Raw genomic sequence first — 23061 nt, 5'->3', positions numbered from 1 at the left:
AGACAGCAATTAAATCCAGGGCTCTGGAGTCTTGTTAGTTCTTCGCTAATTCAGACGTGATTAAGACTAAAGAAATGGTTAAATGTTGTCATACTAAATCTAATTTCCTTATATTGCTCCCACCAGATGTCCAGTTATCTTCACGATTAACAATATTCATAGAGATCATAATTGTTTTTCTTCATTTCCTTCAGTGAAAAGCCCACCCATTAATTACTCACTTAGCTTTCAACGTCTGATGCAGACTGGTGTTCTGTTTCCGTTCATCCTTGCCTCCATCTTGTCCTTCCTCATTCACCTTCGGCCCCCGATGCCACCTGAGCAGTCTCTGCCACTGGTTATGTCCAACACTAACCTCACCTGGTTTGTCCATTCTCCGAGGTGGAGCCTTAAACTAAAACAATTTTCTAGTAAGCATATCCTTTACTCTTGATCATGTGTTCCCTTATGCCTGAGAGGTGCGCCTTGGTGGATAATAATTCCTGTTATTGCATTAGGCACCATTGCACAGTCCACCTAACAACATACCAGGTCCACCTGAGCACTGCCTAGTGATGCTGGTCTCTACGAGAGGAAACCACAACAGATGTCATGGCTCCTCTGGGAATTCCTCCCTGCTCTATAAAACCAGAGAGGTCTTCCTCATCCCAGTGACAGCAAACAATAATCCCAAACTACAGAGAATGAGTCAGTTACCACTTTTAAAGACTAATCTGGGAATTAAAAGAGATAATGATGTTTCTATTAAGTCTGAACCTTGATAACCTGGAATACTGGTAAAGTATCTTAAATATTGTTAGTGACATGTAATGGTCAGAATTAGTTATTTCAATCAAAATTATAATAATAAAATAATAACAATATTGCCTACTGCAGCTTTAAACTGTGTATATTGAGCTGCAGTAGAAGACTAACCTACTGTATGGAATTTGGCCTGTGTGAAGTTAATTTTGAACAATAAATAATAATAACAATAACACATTTTATTTACAGAGTGCTTAGAAACTCTACAAAAGGTTAAAAACAGATATTCATGAAGGTTCCTCAACCGCTCTTCTGTCTCATCTTTGTTGTATATGTCTTTTTTTGTTTCACTTTTTCATATTTCATTGCTGCATAATTTGCATTTGTGATTATTGATTGTGCCAAAGCACACAGTAAACAGGAAGCTGGTGTGGGTGTGTGTGTGTGTGTGTGTGTGTGTGTGTGTGTGTGTGTGTGTGTGTGTGTGTGTGGTTTAATGTAAGAAGAGGGCCTTTAGGAGGCAGGGAGGGTCTGATTGAAGTCATCAGCTGAGTTGCATTGGAGGAAAAGAGTGATGCAGGATGATGTCCATGATTTCAAGCTTGATTTCCCATTTTTTTTCACCACTTTCTCCTGCACAACCTGCAAAAAAACAACAACCCCATCTTGATTAGCATACAATGCACACATGACAGCGTCAGTCTGGAGGTGGGTCACGGTGTTTGCTCCTTGGCTTTGGCACTTTGCTTTGCAGCCCTCTCGGAGCGGAGAGGAGAGGAGCAGCGTGGAGCTCCGTCGCTGTGGGTGTGAGTCAGAGGAGCCGTGTGGGAGGAGTCAAAGCAAGATGGCCGCGGGAGAGAGAAGAGTGTTTGAGAAATCATCAAATGGGATGTTTATCTGTCGCTAACAGGATGCACAGCGGCTCCAATGAAGGAGTGGTTAATGTGTTAGCTTCCCCGGCTCGGTGTGGTGTAGCTCGCCAGTTGTCTCCGGGTTTCTTGCGGGCTGCTCGTCCGTTCACTGCTCTGACATTGTGGAATTCATTAGCGGCTAGCCGTTAGCATCCCAACGAGAGCTAACTCACTTAGCATCCAGCTAGCAAGGCACAAGAGGAGACCACCACCTCGAAACAACTGTTGAGACTCCTACAAATACCCGAGGTGAGCCACTTTAACTCCAACCTTAATGTTTAAAGTGCTCCAGGAGTCCAGCTGGGCGAGTTAAACCCCACAACCTCTTGTGTTTCTCAGCTAGCTAACCATCTTTGCAGCACCAACTAGCCTGCTACATCATCTCGCCGTTGACTTGCACTGATTGCTGCCCCACGTAAGCGGCTTCGGTTCGGCTAATGTAAGATCTGGCACGGGACGATGTGTTTAAAGATCAGGTGTGAGGGCCAAACGCTAATAAGATAAAGTTTAAAGGAGAGGTTGTGCTGTTTGGTGTCCGAGCTGTAAGGTGCGTTAACACCAGCAGGCTGTCAGACTGGACAGGTGATCCACAACACTGCAGTGGGTGATGTCTTCACTCTGTGTGATAACATGATTCAATGAGTGGGTTTGTTTTCTGGTTAATTGATTACTAGTTATGACCCTGTACTGCATTTTATAGGCGAAGCTCTGGTGATTAATGAGTGGTTTTGTTTTCCCCTGAAACTGAGCTACAGCCAATTCTTCAGTGTAATATCAATACATCTGGAGGTTGAGTAGATTATTTCTGATCAAAGAGAAATTCAGGCCACTTTAACACTTTAAAGTTTCTTTAATTGGACATTCCCTGGTTTAAATAATGATCTTGCTTAAAGTCCTCTTACTGTCTTTTTCTGGAGCTTTTCTGCAGCTTTTATTTGCAACGTCAAGAATGAACTTTTAGGCTTAAATAAGTTTGCTACAGGAAGTTGATCATTAACCTAAAACTAATCAACGAATCTGACAATTGATCAGTCTTTTTATACGCAGAAATGGGTGAAAATACTGGTTTTCATTAACTTTGGGTTTTTGAGTGCTGTTCAAACAAGACAAGCAATTTAGAAATGTCACTTTTGTTTCCTGGGAAATTGTGGTTTCATTTTTTACAACTATATTCTCAGATTTTATAGACCAAACAGTTATTTAATCTAGAAAATAAGCTTCATATTAATTAATAATGAGAGTAATTACTAGTTATAGCCCTATATGCATTTTTATAGGCGAAGTTCTGATTGATATGTGACTTTGTGTGATAAGATGATTGAATGAGAGGTTTTGTTTTCCCCTGAAACTGAGCTACAGTGAGTGCTCAGTGAGTGGAAAGATTGAGTAGATTACTTCTCTTGATTAAAGAGAAATTCAAATTCACCTCTACACATTCATAGTTTTTTCTTTGATAACACATTCCCTGCTTTAAATAATGATTTAGCTATGTGCATAAACTTGTGTTTTGCTGCAGAAAGTTAATCATTAACCTAAAACTAATCAACAACTCTTTTTATACACAGAAATGGAAAAAAACTCACTAGTTTCTGCTTCTCCAATGTGAATATTTACTGGTTGTCATTAATTTTGGGTTTTTGGGCGTTGGCCGGACAAGACAAACAGTTTATCCATACCATACCATATTCTGACATTTATTATAGTTTCATCTAGAAAATAAGTTTCATATTATTTAATATTGAAAACAATTGCCAGTTGTAGCCCTATACTGCATTTTAAACAGGCACAGTTCTTGTACAGCTGCTTTTTATTAAGACAAAATGACAAACTGATGCATTTTGAGTTTGCTCTGATTCACTTGGGTACATTCACCAGAGAATTTATTAAAAGTGACCCACCTAAGTAGAGCAGGACAATGTTTCTCTGGAATCGATGTAATGTGATATAGTGTTTTAAGGTGGATATTTACTGTCTCAGAATAAGTTTGGATTATCCATTATGAGCTACATCCTCATAAAACAGAAAAAGAAGGTGATTGTCACAAGGTGAGGGGTGGTGGTTACATACCAGAAGTATTTGTTGGTGCTAGAGATCAAAGTAAACAGGCAACAGGAAATTGCATTTTACTGTATGTAGGGTTTGGGCTTTCAGGTGTGTGCTGAGATCAGCTTTGCCGCTGACTTAAAAGCACAAATTAGATGAAGTGGGAGTCTGTATCAGCTCATCGCTCAGCCCTTAATCTAGACCGAAGCCGCGTTCGTCCCATCTCTGCTATGAAAGCTCACTTTTTCTACCACTGCAAACACAGCCGTGATCTTCAGTGACGCTCGACAGTAAAAACAGACGAGGACCGGAGCGGCAATGTGAGGAATGTGAAGGACACTCTTTGCAGGGACCTTGGAGCTCGGCCTGTTTTCACACCTGTGTACACCTGGGCAAATCCTGCAGAAAGCAGGTGTGGCTGTCAGTTCGGCCGCCGCAGGAAGTCACAGAAACTGTGGAGTCGAGCTTTTCTCCACCTTCAGCCCGTCTGAACGTCTGAGGGAGCGTATTTTGACCTTTCAACCCTGTGGTGAGCGATTATAACAGTCAAGAGGAGCTGCTGTGTGGCGTGTTTGATCGCTGACCTTTTGCCAGGCTCTCTTGTCTTTATGAAGGCAGCCTCCCTTTAGTGGAATCTGTAGTTGAACTTTGAACTCATTTTATGGGTGTTTTTTTACGATGCTGTGTGTGCGTGTGACCTGAAAATAAAACACATTTTGAATTTCCGTGTATAAAAACAGAGTCCTGCATGACGACTTAAGCTAAATTTAATATAATTACACTTATAGTGAACACAAGACAGACTCTATTTTCATTGAGCTCATTCTTCAGGCTGTTGTTTTGCTGTGGATATCTCCGGTTTTGACTCTTTGTGGGTTGAGTTTCTTTCCGCTTTCATGTCTGGTTATGGGTTCATTTAGTGCTTTTATGGAACAGAAGAATTTTCTGTGAGCAGCATGTGTATCATTCACTTGTAGTCACCTGCTGAGTGCTGGTGAACCATTAACAAAAAGCTTGGACGTAACATTTTACCTGCTCCTGTAACAGATACTCATACAGCCGCTGCATAGGAAATTCAGTAAATAAAAGCAGGGAGCCTCATTGATTCAGGGACGTCAGGTCTGTTAACTTGAGTCTGACCCAATGCCCAAACGTCATGTGGCCACAAATAATGACAAATAATCCACTTTGACGTTTATTTATCTACACTCCCTTAATATCAGTGAGGCACTGACCTCGTTAACTTATTGAACCTTGCTGGACCAACAAGTGGAGTCTTAAGAATGATCTTTTATTCAGATATTTAGGAGATAAACACTAAGCTTGGTTTTAGGATCAATGCTTGTGACATAAACTTTGATCTAATTGCACTACAGTGAATTCTGGTTTCTCAGGCAGGAATCTAACATCGATAAGTGAGTTAATTCTTAAACGAATGTGCCAAAGAAATCAAACATCGGTCTGTTTGCTTCAAAGGGCCTCAGATGTTTCACAGCAACGGGAACACAGAGTCACAGCACAAGAGAAGGCATCAAAACATCAGCGTAATCCACTTCTCCACCGTTTGGCCATCTGTTCCCAAATAATCCTCACAATAAATCACTTGACTACTTCCGGCAGATATTTTCGGAGCTATCGGGATGCGGTGACCCAACACAGGAGTATAGGTGTGAATGAATGTTTTGGTGTTTGGAGTATTTGATATGCTGAAGATTTTTGACAACAAATTTCTTTAATTTTATAGCTGAGTTAAAAAAAAAAGAATTATTGTTTATGTAACGTTTAAAAAAAATCCAGTTGTAGCAAATTGTTGACAGTAACCTCATTAATGAAACGCCTGCAAACAGAGAGAGAGGCTTGTTTCTAGTACATGAGTCACGAAAGACACTTCACATACAACTTGACTGTTACCAAATATTCTCAAATAAACACAAATAAAGACTAAAACACGTTGTGAGGAGATTCAGGCAGCCCATTTTGTGTTTTTACTTGGCATCTATTTGTTATCTGCAGCCTCTTAGTTGATAAAAGAGTGGATTAAGCTTTGTTTTACACACCCTGCATGTGGAGTCTCATCTCATTCATGCCCGTTAGCAAACCCTGGAAACTGTGCATGAATGTTATGTTCAACCTTCCGTATTTTTGGGTCAGTTTGCTGCAGAAAGGTTGGTTGGAGCAGAAGCAGCGATTTGAGTGGGCAGCAGTAATTTTGCAGCCAAAATCACCCGTGTCATTTGATTAAGTACGGCTGTCATTGAAGGAAAGCATCCATCTCGTATTCCTCTAAGCTGGAATGATCCGTCATTAACCTTGCTGATGACTGAAGCATGGAAATTGTTTGAGTTTTGCATCCACAATGCTGGACAGACAGTTACTCCCATGTTGAGCAGAGGGTGGACCGACTGTAGCTTTTCCACAGGAGGACCGAGTGGTTTCCCTGGTAACAACATAGGCCTACTGTAGAGGCTGACTTATGTTTGCTTCGGAAAACACAGACGCTGTTCAGCACAAGTCACATATTTCTTAAATGAAAGGTTCATATGCAGGGACAGTTTACATTTAGGCAGCTATCTCGCTTTGTTTGAGACCATTTCATGCTGTGTTGGATGTAAATTAGCCAAACTGCCTTGTGGAAATACCGGATTACTTCTTTTTGCATTATTGTGATGAAGTATCTTGATTTTTCAGATTAGCTAAAACATACCTTCTCGTCTTTTTAGTCTATAGAAATGCTCCGTTACATTTTTAGAAGACGTACGGTATCACAATATAAATTTTTTGCTGTCATTATGCAAACTGAAATCTATATTTTCTCACCTGCTGGCATGAATGATATACCTTCAGGTTTTTATTCACGTGATGGGATTCAGACATGTAAAGGTGCAATATAAAGGTTATTACATTAAATATTTAGAGCCAAACTGGGGAAAATGCAGGAAGCTATTCAAGTAATAAACTCCTGGAAAAAACACAATTGCATATTTAAAAGAAGAGTTTGAAATGTGTTATAGATTCAGGCGTACGTGTTGATGTGTATGTCCTGTGTCTTTGTTGTTTCCAGTGCAGAGTGCCCGTCCCGACTGGCTATGGAGTGGTGTTGGCTCCAGACTGGATGACAGGGTCTACAGGGAGGACAGGGTCACACAGATCCATAAAGCTGCAGTGGGCTTTTCCTTCATGCACACTGACTGGCAGTGACAGCGCGTTCGCAGCTGACCTCCTCCTCCTCCTCCTCCTCTTCCTCTTCCTCCTCCTTCTCTCTGTTGAGACACACTGTCCCTCCCCTCTCCTCCCGCCCTCCCTCCCTCCCTCCCACACCATCTTTTTCATTTCTTCCTCCTCCTTAATTTCTTTTTGCCTCCTGTAGCAGCCGTACTGACTTTTTTTTTTTTTACTACAACTCCTCTCGCCTCTGAGTTCTTGTGACCCGTCTCTCACTTGGTCCAGTATGAGCTGGCTGAGCAGGTTGAACCCACGGGGTCCAGGGAGTCGGTCTGGCCGTAGCGCCGCCCCTTCCAGCCCCTGCACTGCAGACCCAGAGACCTGCCTCATGGTGTTTGAGAACCACTGGAGACAGGTGAGCAGGAGACACACCTCTTCACTTCCATATTTCCTCATGATAAGAACATATTGTACACTTTGTGGCCTCAAGTTTTAATTTCTTTACAACCTGGATATTAGTCTTGCTGAATATTTACTCTCCAACTTCCTAGCTGAGATGTGGAGACACAGCATCTTTCCTTCACGTGACCGTAAAGTGTACAGGGCAACCATACAGGCCATCAGAGAGGTTTTTAAACAAGTCAGCAGTTGAACAATGTATTCCAGGCCACTTATTTGAAAGTACTTACTGTAATTGTGTGTGCATGCAGTAGAACACAAAGGATGATTAATATATTATATTATTATAGATTATTATGTTAAAACTTTAGATAACTTATGTTGAAGGTATCGCTGCTTGCATTTCTCGACCACTTTGTTGCAAAGCTGTGGCCGTCAGACCGCAGCGTACAGAGTGAATGACCAGAAGAACAAAATCAAGACTTGGGTTATAGCAAAACACAATGTCTGTTTAACCCGGAGGATTTCATGCTGTGAAGCATAACCCCCCCCCCCCCCCCCAGGGAGACTCAGCCACTTCTCCCTCCTCCTTCTTGGAGTCATAACTCAGTCAAATCTGAACACCCTTATATCTGATGTTGTGGTAAATGTTTTGCGTGAATCTTCTGTTGTCTTTGTTTTGTACCGAGCAGCATACAGATAAAAAGCAAACGCTCCCTTTTAGTCAGCGGTAAATGATAGCAGACCAGTTCTGAGACCAGTTAGAAGTTTAAGGCTCTGTCTTTGTTTTAGTGAATGATTATCCGTGCAGCCGCCAAGTGTGAATGTTCGCACATTTACTTGGCTGTGCCAGTGCTGATGAGAGCAGTCAGTTCACTTTAACAACGTTACTGGCTTATGTCCAATCACTGGCTGAGAGTTTTATAGGTTACAGAGCTTTGCCACTTCCTGACTGTTGCCTTTCCTCCAAGGCAGCACAAGACATCTGAGTGATACTTATTGATCTGTTGCAGGAGGCCCACGGTGTGTGCACGCTTAGCAGCTGTACTCTCTCCAGACCAGAGGGCTTGCTAATTGTTCGAGGGGAAATCCATTAGGAGAAGACAGTAGCTGTAATAGGTGGTTAGGCTGCAACTGAATCGTAACACATCCTTCACAGGGGTCGGTTAGCGAGGCATGTTGATCCTAAAGGCAGATTTCCAGTGTCACAGTGCCCTTTAAACCTGGCTAGATCACCATGGTAACTGATGCTGCAAACTTCGAAGGTTATCTTCAGAGCTTCGCTTTAATTGGCTTTAAAAAGCGCCGTCTTCTTCTCTCCTTTTACAGGTGATGTAGATCCTCAGCTGAGGGAGGATGTTATTCTGTAATGTGTATCATCCTGCCAATGTGTTGAGCCATTCATTAGTAATGCCCCAAAACATCACTTCTACGCTAACAGGACGATGAGGGCTCAGCAGCTACAGATTTTGTTTTCCAGGCTTTGAAAAGCTGCAAAGTCTGTTTTATTTTCAGTCAGGTAAAATTAATTTCACTTTCATTTGGCCAGAAACTGAAGTGATCTCCACGTCTCCTCCATTATGGGACCAGAGTCAGACCTGAATGCACTTGAATATACTTCGATCTGCTGTTTTAAATAAGAGAGAAATAACAGCCACATTAGAAATACACAGGAAGCTCTGAGAGTCACTGGGTGGTAAAATAAATGCATTACTTTATTTTGCCAGCGTTCCTCTCTCGCCTTATTTGCAACATCAGTTTTTAAATTTGTCACATTTCTCCATTATAACAACCTGCTAAAAAAGATAAACAAGCACATTTTGGTAAAGTGTGTGTCTAGACAAACACAAGTATGCATTGTGCAACATTTAAACCAACCAAAATGTATTTCAGCAACATTTTTTTTTTCTTTTTGGGTTCTGGCCTCCATCTCATACATTTATCACAGCCCTCAAGTTGCTGAAAAACAAAAGAAGCACATCTCTTATCTGCACAAGCTGCTCGCAGATTTGCAGATTCATCGCCAACGTGGTCATGCTGACTGGTAGATCTCTTGATAAATGTTGTAAAACTGCTTCCTCTCGTTTTGTCAGTTTCTTCATTTTTCCATCACTATTATGCAATTTTGTTACATTTTATCTTCAAAAAATAACTGCGTTGATGTGCCAGTAATTAGCATTTATCATGTCTATATCTATCACCTGTTATTTTTTCATTCATTCGGAGCTCTCCTGCTAAATCTGTTGTACTTCCTGGTTACCAGCGCTGTCATTTGAGTCATCGGTAACCAGGAAGAACTACAGGCTCTGTCAGCTTGGCCAATCAGCCTGTCCCACTGCAGTGAATTTTAGCACGAGCAGTTCTTGTTCAGAGCAGTTTTTGTCCTCTCTGGACGGGTCTGTGGCTGACACTGACCCTGACAGAGAGGAGGAGAGAGGATTTGGGGGTAGGTAGTAAAAAGCTTGGCCACAATGCATCATGGTAAATGTAGCCACTGCCATCATGGCTCCATGAGCAGGAAAATTCATCTTTTTCTGTTAATATGGCTCACACTGAGCTATTTATTGATTCACCATGTACCATCAACACTGATTGGACATCCACATAAACGTCGAGCATCACAATAAAACACCGTTCCCTTTATTCAGGTCTCCTGGGTGTTGGAGCAGCACGAGCCTTCATCCTCCAGCGATGACCTGACGGCAGTGAGGAATCACACCGACCAGATGTTGTGTCTGCTGGCTGAGGAGCGGCCTGCCGAGAGCTCGGAGGGAGGTGCCAGCGTGCTGCCTATGGGCCCCATACTGGAGCTGGTGGTCACGGAGAATATTCTGGAGTGCCTGGTTCAGTGGCACCTCCGCCGCGGCCTGGACCCGGACAGCCAGGGGGCGCTGCTCAAGCTGTTCGAGATGCTCATCGGCCAGTCCCAACAGCCTCTGCTGCAGCACACGGCCATCCTCCACCCCCTGCTGAGACTGCTGGGAGCTTGTGCTGACCCAGAACTCGGTTGTCCTTCAGCCCTGGAAAACAGCCTGGTACTGCTGCTCAATCAGGTACATTCACCTGCAGTCTATGTACGTCTCTAATGTATGTAATTAGCAGAGGAACTTGTTTGTTGTTGGGCTTTGAGCCAAAGTTGAAAATGAGCAAAATGAAGTTAAGTTATTATTTTGTGTATTTATGACTTTGTGATTTAACGCTACACTCAGATTTTATCTCCTGACTGATATGTTTGAAACTGGGAGCTTCTTGGAGTCTCAAACACAAACTCAAGAGTTAACCAGTGTTTACAATGTGTTGAGATGTGCTAGAACAGTTATCATCTGTATCTTCTCTTGCTCTTCCTCTAATATTATAAATCAACAGAACAACTCTACTTTTATATTCTCCTGACAATCTGCTTTTTGTTTTCACGTTGCTTATTACAGCCTATCCAGGACCAATAGCTTCTGACTCTCCGTAAAATAATTTTCAATGGTGTTTTCATCACTGTTTTGGACTAGTTTATAGTAATGTGTTAAATTCTGACTCTGTAAATCCCCCCCCAGGTCTGTGTGTCCATGGCCCGGCAGCCTGTGGTTCTAGAGATGTTGTTCCGGGCGGCGCCGGCTCAGCAGGGCTCCACCAATCTGCTGATCTTCTCCCTCCTCGTGCCGTTCATCCACCGGGACGGAGCCATCGGGCAGCAGGCCCGTGACGCGCTGCTGCTGGTCATGGCGGCCTCGGCCAGCCACGAGGCGGTGGCTCGGTACATCTCTGAGAACTCCTACTTCTGCCCGGTGAGTGAAAAATGTATCATTATGGAAAGTGACAGATTTCAGACGTTAACTGTGGTTGTAGTTGAGGATGTGGTTACAAGTGGTCCTGAATTTGAACACCTTCTGTATTTGCTTGTACGGTCATGTAGGTTTTCTTCCTGCCCTGAGGTTTTTGTGGTAACGCTTTTGGGGAGAAACAGATTTTGTAAACTGTTGCTGTTGTGGGTCTGACCGTTGGCAGCTGTTAACTATTTCCTGGCACTTTGTTTTACGTTTTGTAGGGACATGTTATAGCTACCACATTCTCATTCTAGCCTTTACTTTTGGCATTTCAGGTATTTTTATCCTGTCAGTTTTCTTTCTCCAGTACACGCTGGAAGGGCCGCATCAAATTGTTAATAGCTGAACTGTCAGAGGCAAAATCAAGCTTGAATCAGAGCCCCTTAGAAATCCAGTTAGTTAGAATGTCTTTGCTCATATTCAAGCATGAATTAATCATCGTGTTCAATTGTTAATGCGTCTGGACTCCAAAGAAGGCCAGAGATCCGATCATTTGGAGTTTGAAGCCCATCAAACGCAAATGATGACCCAAATTCCTCTTCAGTCTTCAGTCCAGCTAAAAAGAAAATCACTCTGAGAGTCCTTCAAGTAATATAGAATATTTGAAAATGTGTAACCAGGCTCTTTTTCTTTTCTTTTATGCTTTTGTTCTACTGTCAAAAAACAAAGCACTCGTAAAGAAAAGCCATCAGTATTAAATACACATGAATGTGACCCACTGCAGCTTATAATGTGGGGTCCTGGCTTGCTTTCTACACTGCTTTTAAGAAAGAGTAGCGTGTGCGCTGTCTAATTCTGATGCACCAGTGATGCTGCGTGACAACGAAAGGGGAAGGACATGACTGTGCACTCTGACTATCCATCCTTATCTACAGCCTATCAGCTGTGTCTCTACTCAGGAGGCTTCCTGTAGACATCTTAGAAAATAACCATCTCACCCAACATCTGATTCTTATGGCTGATAAAGATAAACATGGAAATGAAAACTGTATGTTTATCATACAGACTCCTTAATGCTGCTACTGCTTTACATAAATCAATAATGGCTGAACTTTTATTCTCATATAAAACAGCAAAAACACTCGGTCTTGCTATAGATGAATTTCCACTTTTGTGGTTTGTGAAATATATAAAAAATAAAGTTTTGTGGAGCTGCGGCTGCCTGTGTTGTTGTAGTTACTTTCATCTGCCACAAGGTGTTATTAAAGAGCCGTATGCTGCTGATTGCACATTTAAATACACATCTACTACATGAGAACGTTTTTACCTGCTGCATTTCATTTAGTGATAGTGACTCGGTCTTACGCACACATTTGAATGTCAGGACCATCTTTCAAAATCTGGTCAACGATTTCAGCAACTGAGACACATTTTAGCTTCAATACAGCATCACGAGAGCAAAATGTTGTTCCGTGATGAGCACGGCTGTATTCCATAGTTTAATGCTGTGATCAGAACTCTTATCTGTTCCTCTGCCTGTTCGCTCTGCTCTTAAAGCGCTGGCTCAGCTATTTTCTGCTCGTCCCCCTTCCAGCAGCTTCAGTCTGACCTACTTACAGGCTGGAGGGACCAGTGGAGGTGGCATCAAGGACCAAATGCTCCTCTGTGACGGAGTCTACTCTATTTTCTGCTAGTGCGTTCTCACACATTCCAATCAGCTTTGTTTGGCATTGTGGGATGCAGCAATAGATTATTAGACAACTGTAACATCCCCCCCTACTGTGCGGTGCTGTAAGTGGTGCTCATGATTGACACGCTCCTCTTTCCTCTCGTCCTGCGATCTCAGTACAGCTGCCAGTAGGTCTTTTTTTTGATTAATGAATTGTTTGCAATAGCATTTGCTTCATTAGGCCAGTGTGTCCAGGTTTCTTTAATATATTTTCACTGGTCCAACAAGTGAAAAATGCAAAAATACAGTCTCCTGAATGCCATCACACGTCGTCAAAACACTAAGTTACTGGAGGGTTTTTACCTCAGCTGTAAAATGGGAACTTTTCCATCATGTTTATTCATTCTGGGAAGTTATTTTGATTATCCAGCTCCCCTCTCAAGACTGCAATAGATAAGTGAGCTGTTGCACATATTCACAGGGTCATGGTGGTGTTATGAAGAAGTGTGTCTCTGCCAAGATGCACGAGAACACTGCCAAGTATTATGTACATTATAAACATGCCATCGCGGGGACTAAAACAGACATGATAAGGTTATTGTCCGCTTGTATTTTCAGAAGGTAGCATCTGTTATGGGATATTTTCTAGGCTGCAGCTTACTATTACTTTAATTACTTATTAATCTGCTGATTATTGATTCACTGATTAATCATTTGGTCTGTAAAATGATAGAAAACAAAGGCCTACAATTAAGACAAGTATGCTGAAAACCACAAAACAAGGATAAACCCCAATAAAAGACAAAACAGCAAACTGGTGAGTTTACATAAAATGGTTTGTATGTAGTTACTCTGTTATATTTGTAAGCCCCGTACTGATCACGAGTAACCATTCCTGTTTTATATTGCCATTACAGACCCGTCCCTAACAGATTTGCCTTCGTCCAACTATTTTGTAATATTTTGAGGCACGCAGCATAGAAAACGATTGGAGTCTAATCCCGTTATAGAATGATGTGGATTTAGAGGTATATCTAATATCCCAAATATTTTATTAATCTCATTTTGGACTGAAAGCCAAAAAAAATGCAATTTTAAAATAAGATATGTCAATGAAAATATGTAGCACAGCTCTTTCTACATTTCAGACATAATTGAGAGCACATAGGTTCGTGGTGACATTTTGAAATGACTTTCTTTGTTAGACCAACATTATTTAGCTTGAAAAATGACTCAAGTGATCCAACACAAGTGCTGATTTAATTTCTGTCAATGTGCTTATTGATTTATCGGCTCTCGTTTATTAGTTAAGGGCTTTTCTGCTTCCATTGTTAGAATATCAAATAATTCCTCAGTGAGAACGGGTGCTGTTGAGTCAGCTGTCTTATCTGAAGAGTCTCTGTCTCTTTTCAGGTGTTGGCGACGGGCCTCAGTGCTCTCTACTCCTCTCTGCCCAGGAAGATCGAGGTCCGAGGAGATGACTGGCATGCCCTGCGGCGGGAGGACTGGATGGCGGTGTCGTCGCTTGTGCTGTTCATGAACTCGCTTGAGTTCTGCAACGCTGTGGTGCAGGTTGCTCATCCCCTGGTCCGCTCGCAGCTCCTGGACTACCTCCACAACGGCTTCCTCGTACCCGTCATGGGCCCGGCGCTGCATAAGGTGGGAACAGGATGGTTGGCAGATGCTGCGGTTACTCTGGATAATTTCAGACTTCCCTGTCACCAATTTACACTGGAACCATTTTTATGGCAGAAAATAGTTCTCAAGGTTTATTTTACAATGTTTTGAGCATCACAAACTAGCTGCACAGCCAGATACAATTAAGGGTTTGGATGAAAACAGTTGTTTTTTTGTGAGACGTGTGTAAACTGATCCTGCAAGTAAAACGGGATGAGCTGGAAATCGTGTACCAGTTGGAAACTGACGTGCTGACATCAAGGCTCCTCTTGAGCGACGGGACATTTTTAATTCTGTGCTTGAAGTTAGTTTGCAGCGGACTTTGAACTGTGTGAACTGATTTATTTGCTGGACTTTCTTCAACAGATGAATCAGAGTGTGAGTCAACGCACAAAATGATTGTCGCACTGTTGTCTTTTGCAGTTTTGATACAAATTTCTATGTTTGTGTGTTTGTAGTCGTCGGTGGACGAGATGATCGCCAGCACCGCCTACTTGGACCTTTTCCTGCGCAGCGTGTCGGAGACTTCCCTCCTCAAAACCTTCCTGCGCTTCATCCTGCTGCATCGCCACGACAACGACACCATCCTGGACACACTGCTCACACGCATAAGCAGCAATTCAAGGGTATATGCTGCATGCATTGTTGTGCGATAGAGCCTCAAGGCCCTTACATGAACTGGCTTGTGTGGGTGGTGAGTGGGCCGAGAGCAAAAATTGACTGGAAGTGACTCCGGCAGAATACAGAAAGTATCTTGTATCTTTTCAGAGCACACATGGAAAGTAAATGTCACCAAGTCTGCTGCATTCTTTGGCTTTTGTGTTGCTCAGTATTTATAGCTGCTAAAACAATCCGCAGTGAACATTTACCGTGAGACAGTTGTGGAAAAAGAAACTACATTTCACAGCTTTTATCGTAGTTTAAACTTCATTTCGGAGAGTAACAATAGAGATAAAACACTAAAGATTTCAGCTTTCAACACATGACATGTCCTGGAAAACTGTTTTTATTATTACATTTTCATAAACTTATTCAACTTTGCCACAAATCCATATAATAAGACCCAACTTATTTGAAAACATGCCCATATGTTTGACCGTATCACATGAACATTTGCAGTCATATCTATTATCTTCCCAGATAATATCTGTTGAACTATCTGAACCTTATCTGTGTGTGTGTGTTGCAGCTCTGCATGGTATCACTGAGCCTCTTCAGGACTCTTCTCTCCCTGAACTGTGAAGACGTCATGCTGCAGCTCGTTCTCAGGTATGCCTGCACATCTCAAGTGCTCCCAAAGGGTATATTTTAATAGATATGTGTAATATGCAAAACACAGATCCAGTAGTGAATCATTTTTTCCATTCTCAGTCATTGAGGTTAACTGAAGTTTAATCTGTGTCGTCAGTGAACACCGGAGTATTTGTGCCCCTTTATCTATTTTTAGCTGTACTATCTGGGTTTTTTTGTGAAATACATTTCTGTGTGATCTAAGAGACAACTGAGATTTACGTCCTCATTTCAGAATGTTGAAAAATTATAGGGATAGATTTGCTTTCTTCTGTCCCCAAACAGTCACAAATAGGGAACATAATGTCCCACATTTTGAGTTTTTACAAGAACTTTGGCCAGTTTTGCAAGTGTAATTTTGTCCTGAGGACTAAAAGAGCACATGCAGCTGCCTCTGATTTGTTGTGTATTTTATCACCAGAGTTACTGAGAGTCTTGATGAATGCATCAACTAGTTTGTAGTTGTTGTAACTGCAGTCTGTGAGCAGGTGGCCTGTCACAGCAAGAGACAATAGCAAGTGTTGTCTAGGAAAATGTGAAATGGAAAATGAATTTATATCGATTTCACCAAAGCACAAACCATCCATTTCCAAGTAATAGCGTTTGTTTTAAGGGATTAACAATGTAAATCCAGATTAAATGGTCTGTGTGTGTGTGTGTGTGTGTGTGTGTGTGTGTGTGTGTGTGTGTGTGTGTGTGTGTGTGTGTGTGTGTGTGTGTGTGTGTGTGTGTGTGTGTGTGTGTGTGTGTGTGTGTGTGTGTGTGTGTGTGTGTGTGTGTGTGTGTGTTGCAGGTATCTACTGCCTTGTACCCATGTAATGCTGAGTCAGCGTCGTGCTATCAGGGAGACTGACATGTATGGAAAGTCAGCAGACAAGTTCCTGTCGCTGATCCCAGAGTGCTGCCGGCTGAGTGCACCATCTTCTTCTGAGCGGGACGAGGACGGTGCATTCTGGGGCAAAGGTAAAGGAACAGCTCACGCTCACAGCTGTGGTTGTAAGCATCAAGTAAACAACTCGAACCTGTCGATTTTTTTTCTTTTTCATCTAACGGGTGGAATTGTTTTTCTGAACAACTGTGCTTTCGAGGTATAGACTGAAAACTGTAAACTTGCCCACAGACAAGTTTTATGTGTAAGGATTAATAATTTATTAAACTAGGCACACAAATTAGTAATTTATGATCTTGAATTCCTCCGGTCAGTGAGAGAGGAGCTTCAGTTCTGTTTCAGAACTGGCCAGCTTTAGGTGCACATGCTGTATAACACTGTGTAGCCTGGGCAGCACAAAATAATCTGTTTAAAAATGTTGTCAGTAATGAATAAATAAAATGAATCTAATCTGAGCTGCTGTCAACAATTATTACTCTTTTCTCTTATGGCTCCCTCTGGTCAAGACAAACTCAGATAAAAGTTCACTGTCTGTGTGTTTTTCTTGTAAAGCTTGTAAATTTTCTATATTAACTTTCCAATGGTTTTTACTGTTTGCGTCTGTATGTTGTCGTCCTACAGTACTGAACAGTCCCAGCACAGAGTCTCCAGCACCACCCAGACCCAGCACCCCGTCCCGCTTATCCTTCTTCATCCGCCAACAGAGCAGTGGAGGTGGATCAGGAGGAGGGGGTCCTTCTACCCCCACCAGCATGGAGCCGCTGCAGTCGGGTCCTTCCAGCTCCCACCCGCTGTCCCCTGACAGCCCGATGCACCAGCAGCACACTCATACAGAGTTTCTGGACTGGGATTCAGGTTACCTGGAGTACCTCAAAGACGCCCGGCGGGGCATCGAGCTTAGCTCCTGGGCCTGCCGTGACTGGTCGGCGCCCTATGATGGAGAAAACCCCTCTCCAAACACAGTCCCTCCACCTCCACCTCCCCCTACCTCCAACCCCTCCATGGCTATGTTCCCCGAGCACTTCTCTTGCCAGCAGGGAGGAAGCAGTAACACCCCTCCCGGCCAGCAGAGGGCGGCCATCGTGGCTGCAGCGCGGTCCGAATGGAGCAGCTCAGAGCGGGACAGCGGGGAGTGGGACGTTACCATCGGCAAAAACAACTGCATCAGCCTCACACCACGCTCCAAGAAACGCAGCCTGCAGAGAGAGGAGCTCCTGCCAAAGCCTATACCTCATCTCGTCCCCTCCTCCTCGTCATCAGCCACTCCTTTATCAACTTCTCACCCCGCCGCGTCCCCAGCTCCTCACATTCCAACTTCTGCCATGACTGTTGGCTACCAGGCCATGTATAACGGGACGATGGGGCAGGGGGACGGGTGCTCAGACAATCAGGACCGGGGACTGGAGGTAAAGAAAGTAAAGAGAGACTTGGGGGAGCCGCAGTATTTGGACGAGAACGCAAATCAAAATGGATCCCTCGTCAACTGCCCCTCCCAAAGCTGCACGACTCTCCCACAGTCCATTTTTAGCAACAATGACATGAGTGATGCAAAATCTCTTTGCCCAACCCAGATTCCCTCTCAGAGCTCCATCACCCAGCCAGCGCCCGACACTAAACTGCTGACCAGTGACGGCTCAAGCCCACACAGTGCGCCCTCAGATCTTCCAGAAGCCAACCAGACGCAGCAATCAGTGGAGAGTCTCATCAAGGAGCTGCTGGAGCAGGCACCAGGAGAGCCGCAGCTCCCCGGAGACTCCAACGGTCAGGGCATCAGCATCGAGGCCTTCACACAGGAGCTGAGGGAGCTGGAGGACCGGGTGAAAGAGCGCAGCAGAGCGGCCTACCAGCCGGAGGACGCTGCCAGAGAGCCCCTGTCGTCCGAGCCGCAGGAGGACGAGCAGCAGCTGTCCTCGGCCCCGGACGTGAAACTGACAGGTGACGCGAAGGGAGAAAGGTCTGTGGTGGGCCTCTGCAGTCCAGCCAGACCACTAAATCAGCCTGCCTCTCAGCCGTACACAGGTGAGACTCACATTGCTGCACCTGTCTTTTCAACCTAGACCTACATAATTAATTGCATTGTTTTTCTTACCTGTGCCTAGTTGAAAAGCACGAGGTCATCATTAAGGGGCGATACTTTATTTCTATTGGTGTGTATCTCTTTAGTACATTTCTATGTCCACAGTCACAGATACATTTGTAATGATAAGATATAGTAGGATTCTAAACCAATTAGACCAGATACAGTGCAGTCAGAGGAATGAATAGAATTTGGCATATTTACTACTTTAATAATTAAAGTGACTAAATAGATTTTCTACATTGTTATCTCACATACTGAATCAGAATGCCCACAGCACATTTAATAGAGGCAGTGATATAATTGGTAACTTTTAGGACATTATTTTCTTTCACTAAAATGCTTCTGAGTGGATGTTTTGTTCACCTCAGTTCCTCTGTTAGTGTCACTCTTCATTCACAGTGCATGTGTGTGTGTGTCCCCGATGATACACAGGGGTCCAGTTAATTAGGGTTTAGTTGGAAGTAGCATTAGCTGCTAACAATAGCGTCCCTGAGTTATACGTGGTGGTCTGAGTACCAGGTTCATGCTTCAACAGCACTTCCCCAGAATGGTGGTGAAGTTAATTATCCCCATTTTTACCTTTTTACAAGCTGTTAAAGCAATTTCATCTCTAGTTTTTTCACATGCAACTCATGTCACTCTTTCTCTGTGCAGGCCCATTCATGGTGGTTCTGTTTGCCAAGCTGGAGAACATGCTCCAAAACTCGCTCTACGTCAACATCCTGCTCACAGGCATCGTGGCCCAGCTCGCCTGCTACCCTCAGCCCCTCCTACGCTCCTTCCTGCTCAACACCAACATGGTCTTCCAGCCCAGTGTCAAGTCACTGATTCAGGTACACTGCGCCATGCAAAACCTGCCTCTAAGTATGTTACTTTCCTAAGGCGGGTGCAAACCAGAGAAAGTCATTTCTGTGTTTATACTTGAAGTGATGACAGTTTTTAGTCTTTGAGGCATAGTTGTCCTTTTCCAGCCCACCTCACTTCTGTGCTAGCTTCAGTTCCAAAAGCATCAGGCCCACAATAGATTTGCATAAAGGGTTTCGCTTCCATATTCTAAGATACTGTAAATGGATACCTAATAGTGGACAGGAAAGTAAAATAATAAGCACTCAATCACACTGAGTGAACTCCTTTATAAAAACCCTTTCAGTGTAAATGACCCCTTGGTCTTTTCTGTCACTCCACACTCCTGATGCTAAGATCTTTCCATTCATAGCTTCAACACTGTTGAGCGTAACAAACTCTGCTGCCTGCTAGTGCAGCTTCATTTTTATCCTCTTTGTCCAAACTTTTTGAAGCCTTAAGTGAAATGTATTGACCAAGTATTCAACAGAAACAAGCTGCATTTGAAGATCAATCAACTCTCCTCAGGTTCTAGGTTCTGTGAAGAACCGTATTGAGGCGTTTGCAGCCTCTCATGAGGACTTCCCTGCCATGCTGAAGAAAGCCCAGCAGTACCTGGTGGCCCGAGGCAAAGTGGACTGGACAGACTCGCCTGCAGCCGTCCCTACCCTGAGGCGCTCTGATTCACTAGGTGAGCATGGAAACAGGAGATCCTGCATTTACACATACTGGGGTTTGTGTGTGTGTGTGTGTGTTTATTTCCAAGCACAAAATCTATCTAACAAGTTATTTCGCTAGTGTTTAGTCTGAAATCTTGTGAAGTGAAGGGAAGCTCATTTATACTGCTCTGTTCGAACACTGGAGTAGTTTCAGCATGCTGTACATACAGATTAACTTTAAAAAGGATTAAAAGAAGAATCCAAAATCAGAATCAGAATCAGAATCAGAATTACTTTAATAATCCCCAGGGGGAAATTTCTTTTTGTTACACACAGCTCCAAAAGAATAAGAATAAGAATACACTTCAAACACAAGTAAAATACAAATATATAAAAGTATCAATAAAAAAAAAAAAAAAAAGATGTATTAAAAATTATTATTACAAATTATTACACAGAGGTAAATTAAAAACTAAACAAAAAACTAGATCATTTGAAGAATTTAAGGGACATTCACATCAGTGAAAGAATTTTTAAAAAGTATGTATATGTGTAAAATGTAAACGTTCAGATTCAGATAAATAGTAAAAGTCACATATCCTCGTTATCGCTGTGACGACTTAATTGTTTTCTTGTTCCAGTGAAGAGCCGTAAGCCGTCTCTCGGAGACCTGATCCTTCGTCACACCAACAGCCCGACCCGGGCTCGACACGCCGCTCAGGTGGCCCTCGCACATGTCCGGGACGGCGGCCAATCACTGCACAGCGCCCTGTTCAGGGGCGGCGGAGGGGGAGGAGCCTCTGGCCTGGAGAAGCAAGCTGAGGCGCTGCGGGTGAAGAACGCCGTCTACTGCGCGGTTATCTTCTGCGAGTTCCTCAAGGAGCTGGCTGCCCTTGCTCAAGAGCACACCGTCACTCTGCCTTTCGCTCACAGCCAGGAGGCAGAGGAATAGACGGTACACTCCACAAACACAAATCAAATCTAGCTCTTATAGCCCCGTAGAAAGGGTTGTATAGGATTCTCTCATCACCAGAGGACAGACTGGAGACTTTTCTGTCACTTAATTGGGTCGTCTGCAATGACACAGACAAAAAAACAAGGAGAAAATGGTGGCATTTTTGTACCAAAAGTATTGTAGGATACCTATAAGACTGGAAGAATTTCCCCCACCTGTAAACTTATATGATATTGTGCATATCATGTATTATATTTACATTCTATACACAGAAAATCTCAGCGAGTTCTTGAGATTTGGGAGCTTGTACATATACATACCATATCATGGTATAATGTGACACAGTAAAGCCACAGGTAAAAGACATAGGCGCACATATTGGTGCTAGTGGATACTTTTTGTCTTTTAAGTTGAACGAGTGCTTTCAGGCAGGCGGCACAGAGGAGAGGATTTTGTTGGCAACAGAATTATGACAAACACCAAAAATAGTTTGGCAGGAAATCATTGAAAGTGTAGGTTAGGCTAATCAGCTTGGGTCATCTCCTCTGTCACAGACTGGCCAATAGAGAAAGCTCAGATTTTTCTAGTAACATTGGAGCATTTCAAGTGTCCATTTTATTCTTAAACGGCTGCACTGCTGCAAAGACTAGTCCTCGATGAATGAGACGAAAACTGGAAAACGCAGGTGAGGGAGAGTGAATCAGCACGACCACCACAAATGTACTGGAAAACCTTGGATAATTAATGCCATTTTTAAAAAAAAAAAATAGTTTGTTTTAAATGTGTTTGTCTTTTGCATTTGCACCATTTTCTAAACATATCAGCAACAGGTGGGAGCCCGTGTGTGTGTGTGTGTGTGTGTGTGTGTGTGTGTGTGTGTTTGTTTTAATGAATGACGACGGGTGACGCTGACTCTGCAGGCCATAAAAGAGGCCGTGGGGATTGAAAAGGCAGCACTGCTTTACAATTCATACCTTTTGTGTGTCATTTAGTCTTTTTAAAAGACTGGGAAGTCTGCAAGAAAAAGGCAACAAGGGAAAGGACTTCTTTTTTTCCTCTAGTGAACGTTGGCATGTTTTCCATTTACTTTGATCTGACATTTCAAAAAGGTCCCCACGAGGCATTCACTGACTTTTCTTTAAACAGGTTTTGTTTGTGATAACAAGATATGGTTTGTAAGAAGTGATATCCATTTCAGTTTTTCCGTTTTAGTTTCAAAATGTTGTCTCTTTTGGCCAAACTCAACACAAAACTGTTCAACTTGGGACTTAACATGCTGCTATATATATATATATATATATATATATATATATATTCTTTTAACACTACCACCCTTTTTTGTTAGCGTGACAGCTACTATCTCCTCATGTCATTGTTAGGTACCAAGATAAAATGTGTACGTGAGGATGAGGATGAGGAGGAGTCGGTGCCAGTGTTGTGATCGGCATTTAATTTATTTCCTTGTGTCTGAGGTTGAATGAAGTCGCAGCCACACAGTGTTAAAAGGTTTTGCCAAGACAAAAATAACTGTCCACGTTTTCCTTTTTGAGGCTTTGAATGGTGTGTGTTGGTAGTTTGGTTTGTAAGATGGTGATTTTTTTACAGGTCCACAATTTCTCAATTATTTTCAAGTTCTTTCCCAGGAAATTATGAGAACATTGTGCAGAACTTGTAAAATGAAGCATTAGCTGTACGACTGCAAGGCAAGATCCACCTATGACTCAGCGTTTTGTGAGATAATTAGACTTTCTGCACATACTAGCCATTCTCTCTCTCAAGCCTGCCATCCTGCAAAGTCTTAATCTTTGAAACTGAACACCACACAACTTTTTTCATCTTCCTCCGACAAGTTGAGGCTTGCTCAAGCGTGTCGGAGTCATAGCCATGGCCGCCACGTTTGTAAATGTAGTACGTCATTACTGCTGTAACACTTTTCTATGGAATTTCTAGACACATTTCGTAACACAGTTTGTTTTTGAAAT

The 23061-nt window shown here is 42.9% G+C and overlaps 1 protein-coding gene across 1 annotated transcript; it reads left to right on the top strand.

The window, feature by feature from the left end:
• Positions 1-7089: 7089 nt before the first annotated feature.
• Positions 7090-21786, top strand: fhip1b (FHF complex subunit HOOK interacting protein 1B). The gene is made up of 11 exons (XM_070837758.1): positions 7090-7275; positions 9908-10312; positions 10808-11038; positions 14100-14345; positions 14822-14989; positions 15553-15632; positions 16447-16616; positions 17164-18561; positions 19277-19455; positions 19994-20156; positions 20766-21786. The coding sequence occupies exons 1-11, from the start codon at positions 7147-7149 to the stop codon at positions 21074-21076; spliced, it is 3480 nt and encodes a 1159-aa protein (XP_070693859.1). The 5' UTR covers positions 7090-7146; the 3' UTR covers positions 21077-21786.
• Positions 21787-23061: the final 1275 nt, after the last annotated feature.

This window comes from Pempheris klunzingeri, chromosome 10, assembly GCF_042242105.1.
Source record: "Pempheris klunzingeri isolate RE-2024b chromosome 10, fPemKlu1.hap1, whole genome shotgun sequence".
Lineage (NCBI taxonomy): Eukaryota > Metazoa > Chordata > Actinopteri > Acropomatiformes > Pempheridae > Pempheris > Pempheris klunzingeri.
This window is presented reverse-complemented; position numbering and strand designations above follow the sequence as displayed.

Coding starts and splice junctions, on each gene's coding strand:
- fhip1b (XM_070837758.1), top strand. CDS start 7,147: ATGAGCTGGCTGAGCAGGTTGAACCCACGGGGTCCAGGGAGTCGGTCT. Junction 19,456..19,993: donor GTGTCAAGTCACTGATTCAG/GTACACTGCGCC, acceptor AACTCTCCTCAG/GTTCTAGGTTCTGTGAAGAA. Junction 20,157..20,765: donor GAGGCGCTCTGATTCACTAG/GTGAGCATGGAA, acceptor TTCTTGTTCCAG/TGAAGAGCCGTAAGCCGTCT.